Source organism: Cnephaeus nilssonii (assembly GCF_951640355.1).
Source record: "Cnephaeus nilssonii genome assembly, chromosome: 4".
Classification (NCBI taxonomy): Eukaryota; Metazoa; Chordata; class Mammalia; order Chiroptera; family Vespertilionidae; genus Cnephaeus; species Cnephaeus nilssonii.
The window spans coordinates 11,775,444-11,795,471 of NC_137075.1; the positions used below are offsets into that span (position 1 = coordinate 11,775,444).

Genomic DNA, 20,028 nt, shown 5'->3' on the forward strand with positions numbered 1-20,028 from the left:
AAACATGGAAAGGAAAACCCAAATGGCTAGCAAGCATATGAAGAAATGATCAACCTCCCTGGCAAGTAGAGAAACATAAATGAAGGCAGCCATGAGATACCATTTAACAACTGTCAAATTAGCCAAATGTAGGATGTTGTACAATACCCCAAACTGGCAAAACTGTAAGAAAATATAAATTTTTATACATTGTTGGTAAAAGCAAAAAATCGTGTAGACATTTTTAGAAATAATCTGGCAAAATTTAGTGATATTCAATATGAGACTAACCTATAACTCGCAATAACATGCCTGGATATATGTCCCCAGAGGAATTCTTCCACAGCTATTAGCAACATGTAGGAATTATTACAGAATTATTTGTACCCAAGAGTTGGAGTCAACCTGGGCATCCATCTTTAGGGGAACTGATAAGTGATTTGTGCTAGATGCAAACCATAAAATACTGTATAGTTAGAAGTAATGAACTCCCATGTACATACAGCAACATGAACGGGCCTCAAACATGCTGAATGAACAAAGTAAAATACAGGGCAAAACAGCAGTTATGTAGATGCAAAACACACATAATTTTACAAAGATAGAGACAAGTACATATATAAAAACACATTAGATTGGGTACAAGTGAGGGTTGGGAAGGATAAAAGTTGAGATTGGAAATGAAGAGAAAAATTTTAAATCCAAATAATGAGAATATGCTTCTAAGTAATAGTAAACTAACTCTCTTCCTCAAAAATGTTTTGAGTGGTATAGTCACATCAACTATTACATTTACAGATTTATGCAAATGATTACAAATCCCTTTTTCTGAGATGATTGAGCATTATGCAGGATACATTTTGGTTTTAACTATGATAAATTTGAAAATTCATGGCATCTAGTCTTGGTCATCACTATCATAGATAAGTATGCTCCAAGTGGTCTAATATTGGTCTGAAAAGCTGTCCCTAGTCCAAGCTACTAGCAATAGAAACTTGGTAAAGTCCTTTTACCTCTTTGCATGTGTTTGCTTATCTACAAAAAAAATGGATTTGTATGATTATCCCAAATCTCTCCACCTTCAAGATTATTTCATTTATTTTCTGTTTCATATTTATTCATATTAAATTATATCCTCTATTCTTCAACTATCCCATCCCCCCATATCCACTCCCAAAAGTAAAAACAAAAAACATATTAAGATATTTAGAAAAGTTATGTAGCAATAGGATCAAAGAACAACTTAGTTTTTTAGGATAGAAAGGTGAAAACATTAAAGAGATACAATTTTCACAACCTTTCCAAGTATCTAAGGCAGAGTCAGGTGGTTAACTTGAGCCCAGATTCAGACAATTTACTTCTTAAAAGATTTACATGTCACTATTACCCCTTCTCAAAACACATATTAAAGTGTCTTACCTAGTTTCTACTTGAAGGCGGTACATTTCAGCTTATCTCTATCAGTTTTCAGATAAAAATAATCTCTAAAGGTCTCTTCTGTATTAAAAGATGCAATACTCCAAAAGAATGATGATTTTTTTAAATTAACAAACTAGTCACACTTGGCATTTAACAAAAAACAACATTCAATTAGAATTGTGGATTAAACGAATATAAATACCTTAAGAAAAAGGGAAATTAGAATATATTGTAGGTTAGTGCACATGAATGGTAATGAAATACCTAAGAATAATGGTGTCACAATTTATAAAAAGAATATTTAAATCAGAGCACTTAAAATACCTAAAAAACTAAAATTACAATTTTTAAAATACCTAAAAATTTGAAATTAGATTACAAAAGAGAAAATAGAGGACTTTCTTAGAATACAACAATAAACATTAAAAAACTGACATCATTCTCATATTTATCTTCCATTCACATTTAATTTTAAACATGACTGAGGGAGGTATGGGGGGGAGTGAGAATTAAAAGGTCATAAAACATCTGTTACTAATAATTCTAGCACAGCTGTATTTCTTGCTGCAAAAAAGATGATAAAGGTTTTCCCAGATTGCCATACTATAAGATCTTCTTCCAAAAGCCATAGTTTATACCTGAAACTCCACGTCAAGTTTCAGTAAATATATAAAGTTGATTATGAGGATAAATGTGTATATGGACATATAAATGTCATCCCTATGAATGCAGAGAACATGTATTAAAGATGGCTGAAAAAAAAAGTAAGAGAAAAATAACTTCTTAGAGGGTGAAAAATCAAAAATCTAATAACGTTTCATAGCTATAATACAAGTATAGACTTGAACTTGGCTCTTTTTGCTCTTCCCTTTTGGAATTTTTCAATTAATCTACACCTAAATGATATACTCCAAAATGTTACTTTTTTTCTGCAAATATTACTTATCAGATAGTGTTCTGTTATTTAAATAGTATTGTATATTGCCATATTCTAAAGCAACCCAGTTTCTTAAGCTAACAAGAGCATAACCCACCTCCATCAAGGTTCAAATGTAGACATGCTCTTACCATACCAAAAAATTTTAGGACATTCATGTCCTAAAAATATTCTCTTTTAGGAATATAATTCTCAAAACACTGTCCTATCCAAAGGAAAGGTAATTTCCTATAGCAGCACCTATATAATAGATCACCTTTACTTTTGACTTGGGTTACTACAAAACTTTTTTTACTATATGTATATCCATTAATTTTCTTTTAGCAGTTTCATAATTATTTTAACAGATAGTATATATAACATGTAGACTTTAAAAATATTTTTAAAAAAATTTTATTATATTTCCTAATCAGGGAACTTTTCTATTTCAAATTTTTTCTTTCAACACTGAATTTTTATTTTAGTTTATATCTCTATTAGAAATGAACATGTATTTCCCCACAAATTAGTGATCAAGCCACAAAGATTAAGAAACTTTTTCAGCCTGACTGGTGTGGCTCAGTAGGTGAGTATCAATCTATGAACCAGGAGGTCACAGTTAGATTCCAGGTCAGGGCACATGCCAGGGTTGTGGGCTCACCCCCCAGTAAGGGGTGTGCAGGAGGCAGCCAATCAATGATTCTCTCTCATTGATGTTTCTATCTTTCTCTCCTTCTCACTTCCTCTCTGGAAAAAAAAAATTAAGGAAACTTTTCAATCTTAAGTACTATTTCTACAATTTCATCAAGTCCTCTAACCCCTCGCTGCACTTCTGCACACTAATGCATATCTTTTTCCAATATCTGTATGATTTTTCTTCTTTACTGCAATTCAATACAGATAGTTAAAAGTAGCTAACAATAATAATTCCACATGATATTGCATCTGTGTTTATATCTAGCTCTAATCACATGCTTAGAAGTGATTTGTACAGGGGGAAGCAAAAATGGGCAGAAAAACACAACTATGAGAAATAATTATGCTAATGTTTTAAAAATATTCCCAATTTGATATAACTTTTTTCACCACATGCTTCAAAGTGACTAAAACTGCAAACATAGTATGGCATTTTCAAAAATACTGGATACTAAAGAAACAAAATAAAGTTCTAATCAAGTATTTCATATGCTTTTATAAAGGGTCATATTAATAAATTATTGATCCTCTCAATTTGTAAGGTACTTTCAGTTTTGCTCCATGCTACAATTAGTATGTCATGTCTTTGTGGTCAAGTTCCTCAGTTCATTAAAAAAAGTGAATCACACCTAGTCACTACTCAGCTCTAGGAATTAAGAAACCACCAAAATCAAGAAATATCTGTCAGGAAATGTAAAACTACATTTAAGAACACAAAGTAAAAAGAAATAACTAAATTCATGAAGTCTTGTGCAATTATTTATGTGTGAAAGTTATACTGATATACATTGTTTTAAAGAATCCTTTTAATACAAGCATACAGTAATCAACAAACATTAGACTTTATGCATTGCATTTAAATCCTCTAAACAAATTTATATTCCTTAATTTACAATTGGCAAATATAAAATTATGTATACACTACCTGATTTTGATTAATAAAAGGGGAAGGAAAATATATAATCTAAAAGTCACCAACATCTGAGTGACTGCTGCTTAAGATCTTCATTAGTAGTTGTCTACTTTAAGTATAACTAAGTTATGGGAAAATAATTATACACTATTATCAATCAATTAATTGCATTTTTTCTTACCATACCTATCGTTAATATCTTTTAATGTCTAAAAATATTTTTAAGGGATCTTACTATGAATAAAAATGGTTAAAAACATACTAAATATGCAAAATAAATATGGGCCAATCATTACATGTTCTTTAAACGTAATAACATAAACACTCTTTTAAAATTGTTCAATTTAAAACATTACTACCTCTTTCTAGTCTCAGTAGATTAGAAAAATGCTTATGCCTAATTTACCCAAGGCTCGTTGAAATAACAGACTCAGAATTACATGAAAGATCCCTATCAACATAGAGGTCTCATTCAACAGGAGATAAACAGACTTATGGTACTACTACACCAATAAACATTTTTGTTAGCATCCTCTACTGGTGGTTTCCAAAGACAGCAAGTGGTGCAAATGACAGAAAGATATGTACCTGCTATTCCATCTAAAGTGAATTAATCAGCATGTTGCAATTAGTAGCCAGAATACATTTCTCCAAAATAAATACATATGGCTCATATAGAAAATCACATAGAAAATAGAAGTAGAAAATGAGAAGACAGGTTTTTAAATTACAACAAACAAAACATTACATTATAGATGATAAAAATTGATTTAAGTAATTCTAATCCCACTCCTTTAACATCATTACCATAAAGTTACTACATAAGGTTTGATGCTTTGGCCACACCTTGCTTAATTGGTTTACCCCTGTCAGATACCATTACTTGATTCCCCTATTAATATTCTACTCTGAAGATATTCTAGAAAGAAAATTAAAATATTTTACTTAAAGCTCATCATCAATTAAATATACATACCTTATTTGAAAATAAACAAATTTATTTATATATAAATAACAGTATAATCTCTGACTACCTGCCACTGGATACAGCATTTATTTCTTCATTTAAAAAGAGTTAAGAGTTCACATTTTTTTCCAAGCAATTCTCTCCAATAAACAACTGCAACTTAAATGACTGCGTTGTTAAGAAATAACCAGCACCTACCCTGAGATTTCACTATACAATGGCATATAACTTCATTTTCAATTTGCAAATTTTAAGGCTTAACCATATAGCATGGTGGCAATCATCAGCAATGGATGAGATGTATTTAAGAACAAAAAGAAATACAAGGACAGAACCAAAAGTGATGAAAATGGAAGATACCTATAGTAGTACAGTGCTATCTTAAACACCTTTTGTTTTCTCAGAATAATGCATACTGCAGACAAGACATTTTGTGCTAAACAGCCCCCAAAATCTGTTTTTCTAACATTAAACACAAAGGAAAAACACTGACAGCAAGCGTGGTAATAAATCCGTCCCTTGAGAATGAAAGTAGCAGACAGGAGGGGGCTGACATACATGCAGGAGAAAACTAAACACCATCTTTTTTTCTACCTGCACAAGTTGCCATTTGCTGCAGCGACGGAGAACCTCTTTTTTCCTGTTGATTTCAAGTACCTTTCAAAATAGCTTTCCCCCCTTAAGTCATCTGTTGATATGCCTTATGGGTGGTCATATTCATATCACAGACTCCTTGGGAGAAAAATCCATTCTTTCCTGTTCAGGTAAACATGTTTACAGCAGCTGCACAGACGCTGGGTGGTTCAGTCTCACATGTCATACACATGTCGTCAGCAACAAGAAAAACCCCTTTCTATGGCGATGAACATTTTACATAAGATAAAAAGCGAACAGCCCTTTCCGAACCAACTTACCTTTCATAAAGCCACAGCAGCAACAGCTCAATATAGAACACACGCTATTTGACGCTAAAACAGGAAATTAAAATTGCAATAGCCTATGTTTCGCTCTTTGCTGTAACAAGTCATCTCTCCACAATGAAGATACAAAATATTAGTTCTCAAGCATAGCTGGTAGACGCTTTTAAAAATGTTTATTTGAATAACTAGAATTATTCACGAAAGCGGTGATTTTAATATAGGCTCAAATATATTTAAAAAATATGTTTACGATTGGAAGGAAACGTCTTGGAACGGCTAAAAATCTTCGTATCTGCTCCTAGACAGGAAATCCCACACAAAATCTAAAATTGCCTGGAAAGGTTACAAAACCTCGCGTTTCGCATCCGAGAGGGGAGGGAGAAAGGGAGTCTAGGCGCGGGGGTGGGGCGGGAGGGGGGAGCGCGAGAGTTTTTCCTTATACACACATTTCCTCATTTTTGGGGAAGATACAGTGATCCCAATACAGGCGCGTTTATTTCCCTATTCTTAAAAACTAATTTTAAAAATAACGCAGGAACCCAGAGGAGCCCCTCGGCCCAAAATGTACGCGTAATTCCTTATATAGCCTGGGCCGCAGCCGGCAGCAGGGCCGTTGCCGCCCATTATTATACAAACAGGTACCCGGCCAGCGGGCGGGGGCCTCTCCGCGCGCTCACGCCGCCCCCGGGCGGACAAGTATCGCCCCTCTCGCCACAGGAACTGTCCAGACAATAACAATCAGCAGACATTTCGCTGCTGAACCAGAGGGAGCAGAGAGCACAGAATCGCCCCTGAGATAAGCAGAAATACAATCAACTTACAACGTCTCTCCAAACTGGAGAAAGCAACTGTGCAACAACCACATGTTCGGGTCTCGCTCTCTCAGTCTCTCTCTCTCTCTCTGATTTATTCATTTATTTATTTATTTGTTTTAAACTCTCTCGCCAGACCCAGGCATGTGTATTTCCCCAGCACAAATCAATAAACACTGCAGTGGCAGCGCGAGCAGACGACCCGCGCGTCCGTCGGTCCGCCCGCCCCCTCCCCCATCCCCTTCCACCCGAGACCGCGAGCGCCATCCAAGCTCCATTATCTGGCTTCAGCACTCCGAGCGTCCGGCCCAGGTAACAACTTCCCCAAAAACCGAAAGAGAAAAAAAGAGAGGCGTTCGCAGAGGGCCCCATCCCAGCGCGGCGAGTCTTCCCCGGGGAGGGAGCTCTGCCTGGGGTGCTTCCCAGTCTCTAACCAGGTAACAACTCTGCAAACACACCGCTGCCCCACTCGCCGCCATCCACAGATCGCCCCCGGCGGCAAGCAGGCGCTCGCAGCCGCCCCCGTCGCCCCACCAGCGCCCCACAGGACGTGGACCTCACGAGCGGGGCTCGCCGCGGTCGCGGGGCGCGAGAGGAGGGGCGTTTAAGGACCCGCGCCTCCGCCGCGAAGCCCCACTCCGCGAGCGCGTCGGCAGGTCCTAACTTTACCGCCGCCCGCCGAGCCTCGTCCGCCCGCGGCGCGCCCCGCCGGCGCCCGCGCACACGCGCGCACGGACGACACGCAGCCCGGCTGCCGCGTCCCCCCGCCGCCCGAGCCTCGGAGCCCCAGAGCCCCAGCTCCAGTGCGGGCCGGGGCCGCGGCGCGCAAACGCCACTTTGCACGGTCAGGGCCGGCACAAGTTAGTTCCCAGCTCCGGGGAACCTCCACGCCCAGGGAAAACACGGCGAAGGGCGCCGGGGGGGGAGGGGGAGCAGGGAAGCGCGAGAGGCAGAAGAGTGGGGAAAAGTGCGAAAAGAAGCAACAGCCGCTCCACCCGAGACCAGAAAAGTGAACGCCGCGTCCCGGCCGCCTTCCCAGAGCCGGGGATGCGGCGGCGGCGGCGGCGGCTAACGGTCCAGGGAGGCGGCAGAGGCGGCAGGAGCCGCTAGGCGGAGAGAGACCAGGTAAGAGACATAACGGTTCAGGGAGAGCGAGCGGCCACGGCGCGGCTCCGGCAGCTGAGGGGGGCAGAGAGCACTACTTTCTACTTTCCCACTCCACTTTGCCCGTCCCTGCCCCGGCCGCCCCCATCCCGACTAGCCCCCCTCACCCTCGGGACGCCCCGGCTGCCCGACTCCCCCTGACTCCGCCGCTCCCCGGTCCCCTCCGCTACTCACCGTTATTGCGTCGCGGGTTAGCCTGCTTTCTGCGCTTACACCTGGGGCCATCCGCCATGATCCTCTCGCTTGAGTCTAAATGCTCGAGTCACCTCCTCCCCCTCCCTCCCCCTTTCCCCTTCCCCCCTCCCCCTCCCCCTCCGCCTCCACCCCTCCCCACCGCACCTGGTTTACGACACTCAGGGCTTTACGACATCACCTTCCTTACACCTAGCGCCGCTCGCTCTACGGCCGGAACCTTGTTGCTAGGGAGAGGACGGTTTGCGGCCGCCGTGGAAACTGCCCAGTTTGAATTGAGGGGCGAGGGAAAAATCTGCCCTCAGTTGTCACGGCGTTGGGGAGGGGGACACTAGGGAACGGCGGGGGTGGGGTCCGAGGGCGGCCGGCTGTCGGAGTGAGGAAGGTAAAGTGGGAGGCTCCGTGGCTGTCGGCGTCGGGCTGGCCACACCCGCCGCGGGGCACTCACGGGTCTGGCGAAGTCTCGGGACCCTGTGCCCCCCGAGGAACCTGAGCAACCTGCCCTCCCTCTTCCTCACGGTTGGGCCCTGCTCGCACGCAGCGTCCTACGCTCTGCGCCCCTGGGGCCCCGGAGCGGGTCCCGTTCGGGGCACCCCAGGGAGTTTCCGGATTAGGGGAAACGCAGGTTTGAGGAACTAATTTGGGAAGCTTGACCTCTGGGCACGAGGACACTCGACGTCACCAGAGAGGCTACCTGACCCCACTGTCCTGACTCTCTTCCCTTACACGGACGCATGGTTCCCCCCCCCCCCCCCCCCCACGCCCGAGCGAACCGGGATGGGAAGTGACTTCAATGAGAAGTTCAGCTGGATCGAAAGAGAGGCTAGAAGTTCCGCTTGAAGGCCACCTTGGCGGTAAAGGGGAATGAGTAATACCCACACAGCCCCTGTCTCACTTCCTCCGCAGCAGCGGGCTCACCTGCTGTCACCTTGGCCTGCCCCGCCCGGCTGACCTGCTTTCTGAGCTCCTCCCTCCCAGCTTTCCCCTTAGAGCAGTCTCAGGAGTTGGGGTTCGTGGGCGTTCAAGATTCAGAGTTTAAGGTGAAAACAGGCCGCGATTTACCACCTAAATGGGCAGTTATTGCTGTAGAGGTCCTCAATGCAGGAAGCACGACGGAAAAATGTGGTCTTTGAAACAGATGGCTGATTTTATCTCGAGTCCCTGACTCTGTACAAGTTTGGGGGCTTTCTGAAAGGCCATATAGATAAGACCACAAATACCAAGGGAAGTCCTCTTAAGTAGTCCATTAGCTTTTCCCTCCTCTCCAGTGAGGACATGTTTTGGGAACCAAGTTTATGGGATAAATGAGCTGAGCTGCATTTCAAGTAATATAGTTGTAAATTAACAATATAAGAATTATTGGTAGACAAATCGAGGAAACGGAAACGTGACATATGGATGATTGGAAATAACAGAGTTGCCCAGCACAGTGCTGTCACACAGTAGGTGCTCAACAAATTTATGCCTGCAATTTTTGTCATACCTATGGCAGGATTCTTTATAATGTTAAAATAATCACTTAAACACCCTCCAGAATTTTAGAAGATTCATTAATAATCCCTTCAAACCTTTCAACTGAAATAAATTTACAGCTGAAGCCCATAATTTAAAACTAGAAAGTCTAATCCTGAATATAGGTGAAAATTTTCTCACCCACATTTACTTTGGCATTTTGAGAAGTGAGGACATTATTTATTGGTGTGTGAAATGGGATTATAAGTATGGTTTGCTATCCATTATGTCTATATTCTCACCTTCAGTGTCAGAACTAGAATTATTATTCTTGATGATCATTTTAAGTACAGGCAGTTCTTGCTTTTCTCAACACATTGTTCACTGAAGTTGTATATGTCAGAACCAGAACTGAGTCCATGCTTTGCCTGGTTCAAATGGTAAATTTCCTACCCTAATTCCTACTTTCCGGTCCAAAAGGAAAAAAAAAATGCTCTCTAACTTTGGCACTTTGACACACATCTTAATTATTCTTAAACTTAGGAAATAATCACACATACTGTTTACTCTTTATGAAATGTCTGTCCTGTACCTCCCTCCTAAGTTTCCTTCATTGTTTATCTTCACCTTGAAATCAGACAAAGTGAAGGGACAAATTAAGTAGAAATAATTTTCTCCCTTTAGTGCTTACTGGTTTAGATAGCTTGGGCCAGATGTATTTAACTCCATGCAGAAATATACCTTTTTTCCCCCTGCTGTTTATGTCTATGCCCTCAGCACCTAGCAGAGTACCTAGTCAAGTAGTAGGTACTCAGTATTTCCTAAATTAATATTGTTCACCTTTTCTGAATCTGTTCTTAGCTAAAGTAAGGATTGTTTATCTTCACATTAGTTTTTAGGAACCATTGAAAAAATGGATGTAAAAGTCATTTACTGTCATTTATATCCTGTTTTATTTTGAGACAATGCTCTTAATTTTAGTTTTCCCATAATCATTTTTTCCCAAATGATTAACTCTTCTCATTATATTTTTAAATATGCACATGAAATATTGGAATCCCAACTCTTCTAATACAAAATTTCAATTTTGTAAAATCCTGCAATAATTATGTATATCATAAATTGAACATTTGATTACTATATTTTATTTAGTGTAAATGTTCCCAAATTTATTCAAATCTAGACTGGAAAGGAAACAGACAAAAGTAAATCTCAGAATAAATTGCTGCTTTAAACCTGATGCATATGTGATGGTTCTTGCCTCAATTATAATTAAAGAATTGGAAAAATATTTAGAATAAATTTAGAAAAGGAATACATTTACTAAAATTCAGGTTTATTTAAATCAAATATGATGGGGATAGTAAGAGTTTAACATGTATTATGTATTGTTGGTTTTTAATAATTTTTAGTACATCATACAAAATATATTCAATATATGCTATTTTTACATTAAAATGTTTTTTATTTTTCTTATTAAGGTATTATATGTGTACATATATTACCATTGCCCCCCCCCACACCATTCCCATACATGCCCTTACCCCCCAGTGTTTTGCGTCCATTGGTTATGCTTATATGCATGCATACAAGTCCTTCGGTTGATCACTTATCTCCCCCACCTCTCCCTAACCATCCCGCTGTAATTTGACAGTCTGTTTGATGCTTTACTGCCTCTGTATCTATCTTTTTGTTCATCAGTTTAAAATGTTCTTTATTATCCACAAATGAGTGAGATCATGTGGAATTTTTCTTTCATTGACTGGCTTATTTCACTTAGTATAATGTTCTCAAGCTCCTTCCAGGTTGCTGCAAATGGTAAGAATTCCTTCTTTTTTATGGCACCATAGTATTCCATTGTGTAGATGTACCATAGTTTTCTGATCCAGTCATCTGCTGACGGCACCTGGGCTGTTTACAGATCTTAGCTATTGTAAATTGTGCTGCTATGAACATAGGGGTGCATATATCCTTTCTGATTGGTGTTTCTAGTTTCTTAGGATATATTCCTAGGAGTGGGATTACTGGGTCAAATGGGAGTTCCATTTTCAGTTTTTTGAGGAAACTCCATACTGTTCTCCACAGTGGCTGCACCAGTCTGCATTCCCACCAGCAGAGCACGAGGGTTCCTTTTTCTCTGCATCCTCGCCAACACTTGTCGTTTGTTGATAATAGCCATTCTGACAGGTGTGAGATGGTACCACATTGTCGTTTTGATTTGCATCTCTCAGATAATTAGTGACTTCGAGCATGTTTTCATGTGTCTCTTGGCCTTACTTCTATCTTCTTTAGAAAAGATTCTATTTAGGTCCGTTGCCCATTTTTTTATTGGATCATTTATCTTCCTTTTATTAAGTTGTGTAAGTTGCCTGTAGATGTTGGAGATTAAACCTTTATCAGTGATAACATTGGCAAATATGTTCTCGCATACAGTGGGCTTTCTTGTTGTTTTGTTGATTATTTCTTTTGCTGTGAAAAAGCTTTTTATTTTGATGTAGTCCCATTTGTTTATTTTCTCTTTAGCTTCCATTGCCCTAGGAGCAGTATCAGTGAAGAAGTTCTTTCGGCATATGTCTGAGATTTTGCTGCCTGTGGATTCCTCTAGTACTTTTATGGTTTCCCATCTTATGTTTAAGTCCTTTATCCATTTTGAGTTTATTTTTGTGTATGCTGTAAGTTGGTGATCTAGTTTCATTTTTTTGCATGTATCTGTCCAATTTTCCCAATGCCATTTATTGAAGACACTGTCTTGACTCCATTGTATCTTCATGCCTCCTTTGTCAAATATTAATTGAGCATAGTGGTTTGGGTCGGTATCTGGATTCTCTCTTCTATTCCATTTATCTACATGTCTGTTCTTGTGCCAGTACCAGGCTGTTTTGAGAACAGTGGCTTTGTAATACAGCTTGATGTCTGGTATTGAGATCCATCCTACTTTATTCTTCTTTCTCGGGATTGCTGTGGCTATTCGGGGTCTTTTTTTTATTCCAGATGAATTTTTGCAGAGTTCTTTCTAGGTCTGTGAAATAGGCAGTTGGTATTTTAATGGGGAGTGCATTGAATCTATAGATTACTTTGGGTAGTATGGACATTTTAATGATGTTGATTCTACCAATCCATGAACATGGTATGTTCTTCCATCGATTTACGTCTTCCTCTATCTCCTTTTTCAGTGTCCTGTAGTTTTCCGCGTATAGGTCTTTTACCTCCTTAAGTTTATTCCTAGGTATCTTAATTTTTTTGGTGCGATGGTAAATGGGATTGCTTTTGTAGTCTCTCTTTCTGTAAGTTCACTATTGGTGTATAGAAATGCCATAGATTTCTTGGCGTTAATTTTGTATACTGCTACATTGCCAAATTCATTTATTAAGTCTATTAGTATTTTGATGGAGTCTTTCGGGTTTTTTAAGTACAATATCATGTCATCTACAAATAAGGACAGCTTTACTTCTTTTCCAATTTGGATGCCTTTTATTTCTTCTTCTTGTCTAATTGCAATGGCTAATACTTCCAGTACTATGTCAAACAGGAGTGGTGAGAGTGGGCATCCCTGTCTTGTTCCTGTTCTTAGGGAAATGGTTTTAGTTTTTGCCCATTGAGTATGACGTTAGCAGTGGGTTTATCATATATAGCTTTTATTATGTTAAGGTATGATCCTTCTATTCCAACTTTGCTGAGAGTTTTTATCAAGAAAGGGTGTTGGATTTTGTCAAATGCTTTTTCTGCATCAATTGATGAGACTATGTGATTTTTATCTCTCAATTTGTTTATGTGATGTATCACGGTTATTGATTTGCGGATATTGTACCATCCTTGCATTCCTGGGATAAATCCTACTTGGTCATGGTGTATGGTCTTTCTGATGTACTGCTGGATCCGATTTGCTAGAATTTTGTTGAGGATTTTGGCATCTATGTTCATGTGGGATATTGTCCTGTAAATCATTGTGTTGTCTTTATCTGGTTTTGACATTAGTGTGATGCTGGCTTCATAGAAGGAGCTTGGAAATGTTCCTTCCTCTTGAATTTTTTGGAATAGTCTGAGGAGGATAGGTTTTAGTCCTTCCTGGAATGTTGGGTAAAACTCCCCTGTGAAGCCGTCGGGCCCCGGGCTTTTGTTTGCCAGAAACTTTTTGATGACTGCTTCAATTTCTTCCATAGTTATTGGCCTATTGATCTGTTTAGATTCTTCCTGATTGAGTTTTGGAAGGTGATATTTTTCTAGGAATATGTCCATTTCCTCCAGGTTGTCCAGTTTGTTGGAATAGAGTTGTTCATAGTATTTTTTAACAATCCTTTGTATTTCGGTTGGGTCTGTTGTTATTTCTCCTCTTTCATTTCTGATTTTATTTATTCGGGTCCTCTCTCTTTGCTTCTTGGTGAGCCTGGCTAGAGGTTCATCAATCTTGTTTATCCTTTCAAAGAACCAGCTCTTGGTTTCATTGATCTTTTGTATTGTTTCTTTGGTCTCTATGTCGTTTATCTCCGCTCTGATCTTTATTATTTCCTTCCTTCTGCTTACACAGGGCTTTTCTTGTTGCTCTCTTTCTAACATTTTGAGTTGTAAGGTTAGGTAATTTATTACCATTGTTCTTGTTTTTTTGCAGTAGGCTTGTCGAGCTATGAACTTCCCTCTCAAGACTGCTTTTGCTGTGTCCCATAAATTTTGGATTGTTGTGTTTTCATTGTCATTTGTTGCCATGATGTTTTTCATTTCTTCCTTGATCTCTCTGGTAACCCAGTCATTGTTTAATAGCATGCTGTTTAGTCTCCATGTGTTTGATTTTTTTGGATTGTTTTTATTGTAGTTGATTTCCAGTTTTATGCCACTGTGATCTGAGAAGATGCTTGATATGATTTCTATCTTCTTGAATATGAAGAGACTTTGCCTATGTCCCAGCATATGGTCTATCTTTGAAAATGACCCATGTGCACTTGAGAAGAATGTATATTCTGTGTCTTTGGGGTAAAATGTTCTTTGGGAAGATGTCAATTAATTCCATCTGGTCTAGTGAGTCATTTAGGATTAATGTTTCTTTGCTGATTTTTTTGTTTAGAGGATTTGTCCAATGGTGATAGTGGGGTATTAAAGTCTCCTACAATGATTGTATTGCTGTCAATCTCTCCCTTGATATCCTTCAGGAGTTTTTTAATGTATTTGGGAGCTCCTGTATTGGGTGCGTATATGTTTACCAGAGTTATTTCTTCTTGTTGGATTGCTCCGTTTAGTATTATGAAGTGGCCTTCCTTATCTCTTGTTATGCCCTTCCCTGTGAGATCTAATTTGTCAGATATAAGTATTGCTACCCCAGCTATTTTTTTCATTTCCATTTGCCTGGAAAACCTTTTTCCATCCCTTCACCCTCAGTCTGTGTGAATCTTTTTTTCTGAGGTGGGTTTCTTGTAGACAGCAGATATATGGGTCGAGTTTTCTAATCCAATCCATTACCCTATGTCTTTTGATTGTGCATTTAATCCATTTACATTTAAAGTTATTATTGATAGGTACTTATTTGTCGCCATTCTTATTCTTTACCCCAGTGTTCCTTCTTCGCTTCATATATATATATATATATAATAAATATATGTATATATTTATTTTATTTATTTATTTTTTTTACAGCAGATCCTTTAGCATTTCTTGCATTGCTGGTTTGGTGGTAATAAATTCCCTTAGTCCTTTTTTGTCTGTGAAGCTCCTGATTTCACTTTAAATTTTGATTGATTGATAGCCTTGCTGGGTACAGTATTCTTGGATTCAGACCCTGCCTTTGCATGACTTTGTATATTTCATTCCATTCCCTTCTGGCCTGATGAGTTTCTGTTGAGAAATTAGTTGCTAGTCTGATGGGGGTTCCTTTGTATGTAACTTTCTGTCTAACTCTGGCCACTTTTAAGATTCTTACTTTGTCATTGGTGTTTGCCAATTTAATTATAATGTGCCTTGGCATTGGTCTTTTGGGGTTCATTTTGCTTGGGACTCTGTGAGCTTCTTGGATTTTTGTGGGTTTTTTTCTTCCCTATATCAGAGAAGTTTTCTGTCATTATTTCTTCAAACAGGTTTTCTATTCCTTGCTCAGTTTCCTCTCCTTCTGGAACCCCCGTCATGGGAATGTTGTTTCGTTCCGTGTAGTCCCAAAGCTCCCTTAGGCTCTCCTCCTGCTTTTTAATTTATTTTTCTAAAAGCTGCTCTACTTGGGTATTTTTTCCCACCTTGTCTTCTAGCTCACTGATGTGGTCCTCTGCTTCTTCTAGTCTACTCTTGATGCTTTCTATTGAGTTCTTTACAGCAGTGATGTCATTTTTCATTTCTTCTTGGTTCTTCTTCATTTCCTCTTGGTTCTTACTCATATTGTAGAATTTGTCTTCCATTCTTTTCAGCCACCTTATGACCATTTCTCTGAATTCTTTCTCTGACAGGTTGCTTGCCTCTCTTTCGTTTACTTCCTTTTCTGGTGATGCCTGCTTTTCTTTCATATGCAGGCTGTTTCTTTGTCTCCCCATGGTCTCTCTTCTCCGGATGTCTGGTTATGTAGTTCTCTCTCTCTCTTTTCCGTGGTGGAGTATAGAGCTCCTCTGAATCTGCGTGTTTGCGCCAATTGGGGACCGGTGTTCTGGGGCTTGCAGCTGCTCGGTGGTTGCCGCAGCTGTATATTTTCAAGCTTCCAATAACATCCACTCTCCCCTTCAAGATGGCGTGGTCTCCGCATCTGAGCCCGTAGCTCCAGGAGGGGACCCAGTAGCAGTGGGGGTTGCCCAGTCAGGGGAACCCCGTCCAGCAGTCCTCCACCTTCTCCTGGATTATAGCTGTCCCTTAACTCGCCAACAAATATTCCCTGTGCGGTCCTCAGCTGTTCTTTCTTTCTGCTCCTGGACAAGGCTCGGGACCCGTCTGTCTATTCCGCCGCCATTTTTCTTCTCTTGCATTAAAAAATGTTAACACTGCTTCTAGTGAGCACTGGGAATATATACTGAAAGAGAGGCATTCTGCAGAAAATTTTTAAATGTACAGGAAATAATGTAAATGGGTAGAATATTTTCAATATTGAGTTCTTTTCTATAATTTTTTTCATGAATCCTTTGCACCTACTGTTTGCTTTCCATATTACATTCATGTATAAGTGAGGGTAAAAATTGACATAAAATTATTTTAAATTTAAAATATAGGTATCTCACGATTTTCCACATGGAGTCTCTGATTTCCATGTACCTAAGTTCCTGAACACATTTGAGAAGTATAACATATTTCTACAGTCTTCATCAGAATAAAAAATTGATTATTTTAATGGAAGGGTAAAATATTAATTATGTTAATTAAATTAAGTATGTTTATATGATTTTTAATATTAAAGGTTTGAAGGGAAAAGAATGAAATTGAAACCTTGGCCTGCCCCATCATTATAAATAATACACTCAAATACAAAATATGCATGTTTTGTACAAATTACCTATAGGTAATTTAGAATTTAGAATCCCCTAAAGTTACTCCTCAGTCCTTAGCTCAATAGTGACTCTGGGTATGTGGTTCACATACAGAGCAATGTTCATTTCACTGCCTGCAGTTCCACCAAATTCTACAATGACTGAATCAGGATGGAAACATGACTACAGGGTGATGCAGAATCGACAGTTTTCTTTAGGACCTATGAATAAAGCCTCCCAGGAAGGAATAATAGGGACAAATGTTTTCCCCAGATCTTCATGTGATTTTATTATTTATTGTACCACAAAATGGTATTTCCCTCTCTGTGGAATAAGGCTTCTATTTTTAATATGTGAGTGAAATGGAGCTTCTTATTTTGGGTGCAATATTTCAGGAACATGTCTAATATAGAGAAATGTTAAATATATACATAGAGGTTTGAAGGATGTTGATGAACATCCAAAAAGTAAAATGAATCTTTTCCATAAAATCACAATAAAAGATTGTTTTAAAAGGCCACTTCCACAGGAGATATATTATAGTTGCTAATATTGATATTCTCTATGAACATGAAGAACATTTTTTCTATACTAAACAGCTATTGGTAGGTAATTTGTACAAAACATGCATATTTTGTATTTGAGTGTATTTTTAGTTTTTTATCATGATATCAGAAGTCTGATGTATGGTTTCTACTGTTTTTTCCCCCTTTGTCGCCATATATTTATTTTTTATGGAATTTTAATTTCTTTTAGCAGCTGACTGGTTCTCTTACAGAGTATGTCTGTTGACCTACAGTTTGACCTACAGTCCTGGCCTCCTATATTCCACAGATCTGCAGTTACGATCACTGCCACTATTCAATCCTTGGAGTATATGTATTTAAAGTATTTTCAGTGGCCCTGTCTAGTGTTGCTCAGTGGTTAAAATGTCCACCCTTGCACTGAAGAGTCGTGGGTTCAATTCCCTATCAAGGGCACGTACCTGGGTTGCAGGTTTGATCCAATTGATGTGTCTCTTTCACATTGATGTTTCTCTCTCTCCTGCTCCCCTCTTAAACCCTCCCCCTGCCTCAGCCCTTCCACTCTTTCTAAAAATCAATGGAAAAAATATACTCAGGTGAGAATTAACAAAATATTTTTTTTCAGTGAATAACAGGTTTTAGATGTCCCATCATTGTAAATTCACATAAAAAGTTGGTAATAAGACATACCCTGGTCATTGGCAGCTACCAGATGGCTGCTCAGCTGCTCATGACCTGCCAGAGAGGGCAAGACAAATTCAGTAAGCCATGGGGCTGTTTGGAAAAACCCAAAGAGCTGGTGATGAGTGGTCATTGAAGATAAGAAAGGAAATGAGAGTTGATAGGCAAATAAGAGATATTCAAAGAGAAGAAGAAAAAAATGAAATTATCTGTGAAATATACTTTCAAAAAGGGTCAGAACGACCACTGTGTGGTCCTGGCCAAGGAGTTGATTAGGTCAACAAAGGCTGTAAGCAAGCTCTATGCATCCAAAGCTCAGATGAACTCATGTGAGTGACTGGTTCCCTGCAGAAGAGCACAGAAGTGATGAAGGTCATACAGAGTCTTGTGAAGATCCCAGAAATCTAGGCCACCATACTGGAGCTGTCCAAAGAGATGATGAAGGCTGGGATCAGAAGAGATGTTAGAGGACGCCTTTGAAAGCATGGATGACCAGAAAAAAAAATGGAAGAAGCAGCAGAAATGGAAATTGACAAAAGTTGTTTGTAATTACAGTAGGGGTCTTTGGGCAAAGCACCTAGTGAAGGGACTGGCACCCTTCCAGAGTCTGAATGTCTGGGAGTGACAGCTGCTTCAGAAAATGAGGAGAAAAAGGAGGAGGCCCTGGAGGCCATGCTCCACAGCTAGGTGCTGCCCAGCTGGGCCCTTAAGCTCTTCTCATGGCCTGTCAGATGTGCATGCACTCCTCTGAAATGGCCACCATTTATGTATCTCTTGCACTATACCTCTGTGAGAAGGCTTTGCATTCTGGGGTTTTGTGGGTGTTTTTTTTCACTCTGCAGAGGTTTGGGGATCTCAAAAGATTGTTCTTGAGACCTGGTGTAATGCATCATTGTCAGGAGTATAAACAAAAGTATCTTTTTGGAGGGGGTGCAAAGAATTTGGTTTTCTCACAAAACACTTCTGAGAATAGAGTTCATTGCCTGAATGTTGAGGACTCTGTAATATTTTTTTTGGTCTATAAAACACTATATAAATGGATTCTAATAAATTTCTGTTTTAACAACAATTGAAAATGACATACCCTGTGTCAGACCCTCCTAATTCTTTCATGCCTCTATTTTTTAATTTATTTTTTATTTCTTTGCTCACTCTCTTTATCCTACTTAAATAAATAGATTAGACACTATACCCCTCTACTATTTTACTGTTTAATCACTATTTTCCTCCATCTTTCTTTGTCCCAGGTCTGACACAGCTCTGTTTGGGTTAATTCCTTTTCTCTTTTTGTTTTTTTGTTTTAATTATTCTAACTTTAAAAAGCTTTGCTTTTTCATATTATGCTGGTTATTTTCTGTCCTTCAAAGTCCATTCTCTGCCTTTCCATGCTCTGGGATGTTGATTTCTGTGAACCACATCACTTAGGCTCCTTTACCCTCTTGTTCCTATTTTATTTCAGCCACTTTGGAGGCATTGCCAAATGATCAGAGGAAGAAAATAGAGAAGTCATGATATTTATTTCATCTTTCCCCATACTCCCTCCTGCTTGTCTGTATTTTGACAGTAACTTCATTCCTCTACCTGAGGCCATGGCTCTAGTAAAACAGCCCTGTCCCCTGGCTACAGTTCTTGGCAAATTTTAGAATCGGCTTTTTCCATTCATCCCTTCAGGCCTAGGAATGATAGTAGTTTCCTCCTGTTGTGAGTCCTTGGTTACTTTATACCTTATTGTTTCCCTTAATGCCTATATACAAGTCTCTTCATCAGACTCTTTTCACTTTACCCTTTGAGTGTGTCATCTGTCTCCTGCCAGGTCCCGGAGTAATACACATATATAAATAAAATGTATTTTTCACCATATTTATTATCAAGCAAGAATTATACTTCCATTAATTACAACAGTAAATTTAAATGTGATGTAAATGTCATTCATTGACCAAGTATATACTCATGTTCTGATGTATGTGCGAAA

The 20,028-nt window shown here is 39.3% G+C and overlaps 1 protein-coding gene, 1 long non-coding RNA gene and 1 pseudogene across 14 annotated transcripts in view; 2 read left to right on the forward strand and 1 right to left on the reverse strand.

Moving 5' to 3' along the window:
- ZEB1 (zinc finger E-box binding homeobox 1) overlaps positions 1-8,973 on the reverse strand; it is a 298,551-nt gene extending 289,578 nt beyond the window's left edge. For 6 of the 12 annotated variants that reach the window (XM_079768589.1, XM_079768588.1, XM_079768586.1 and 3 more), the window contains exon 1: positions 7,961-8,091. In XM_079768589.1, the coding sequence (XP_079624715.1) occupies positions 7,961-8,018 (58 nt within the window). In that variant the 5' untranslated portion in view covers positions 8,019-8,091. Of the gene's footprint in view, positions 1-5,804; positions 7,121-7,960; positions 8,092-8,125 lie in introns of those variants that run through there. The other 6 variants (XM_079768582.1, XM_079768580.1, XM_079768591.1 and 3 more) reach the window with 6 other exon arrangements.
- LOC307098106 overlaps positions 7,607-20,028 on the forward strand; it is a 100,722-nt gene continuing 88,300 nt past the window's right edge. Inside the window, exon 1 of the long non-coding RNA XR_013813401.1 lies at positions 7,607-7,747. This is a non-coding gene — a long non-coding RNA (uncharacterized lncRNA). The remainder of the gene's footprint in view (positions 7,748-20,028) is intronic.
- On the forward strand, positions 18,144-18,828 carry LOC307097526 (charged multivesicular body protein 3-like; annotated as a pseudogene). The gene has a single exon. The product of its transcript is annotated as a charged multivesicular body protein 3-like (transcript).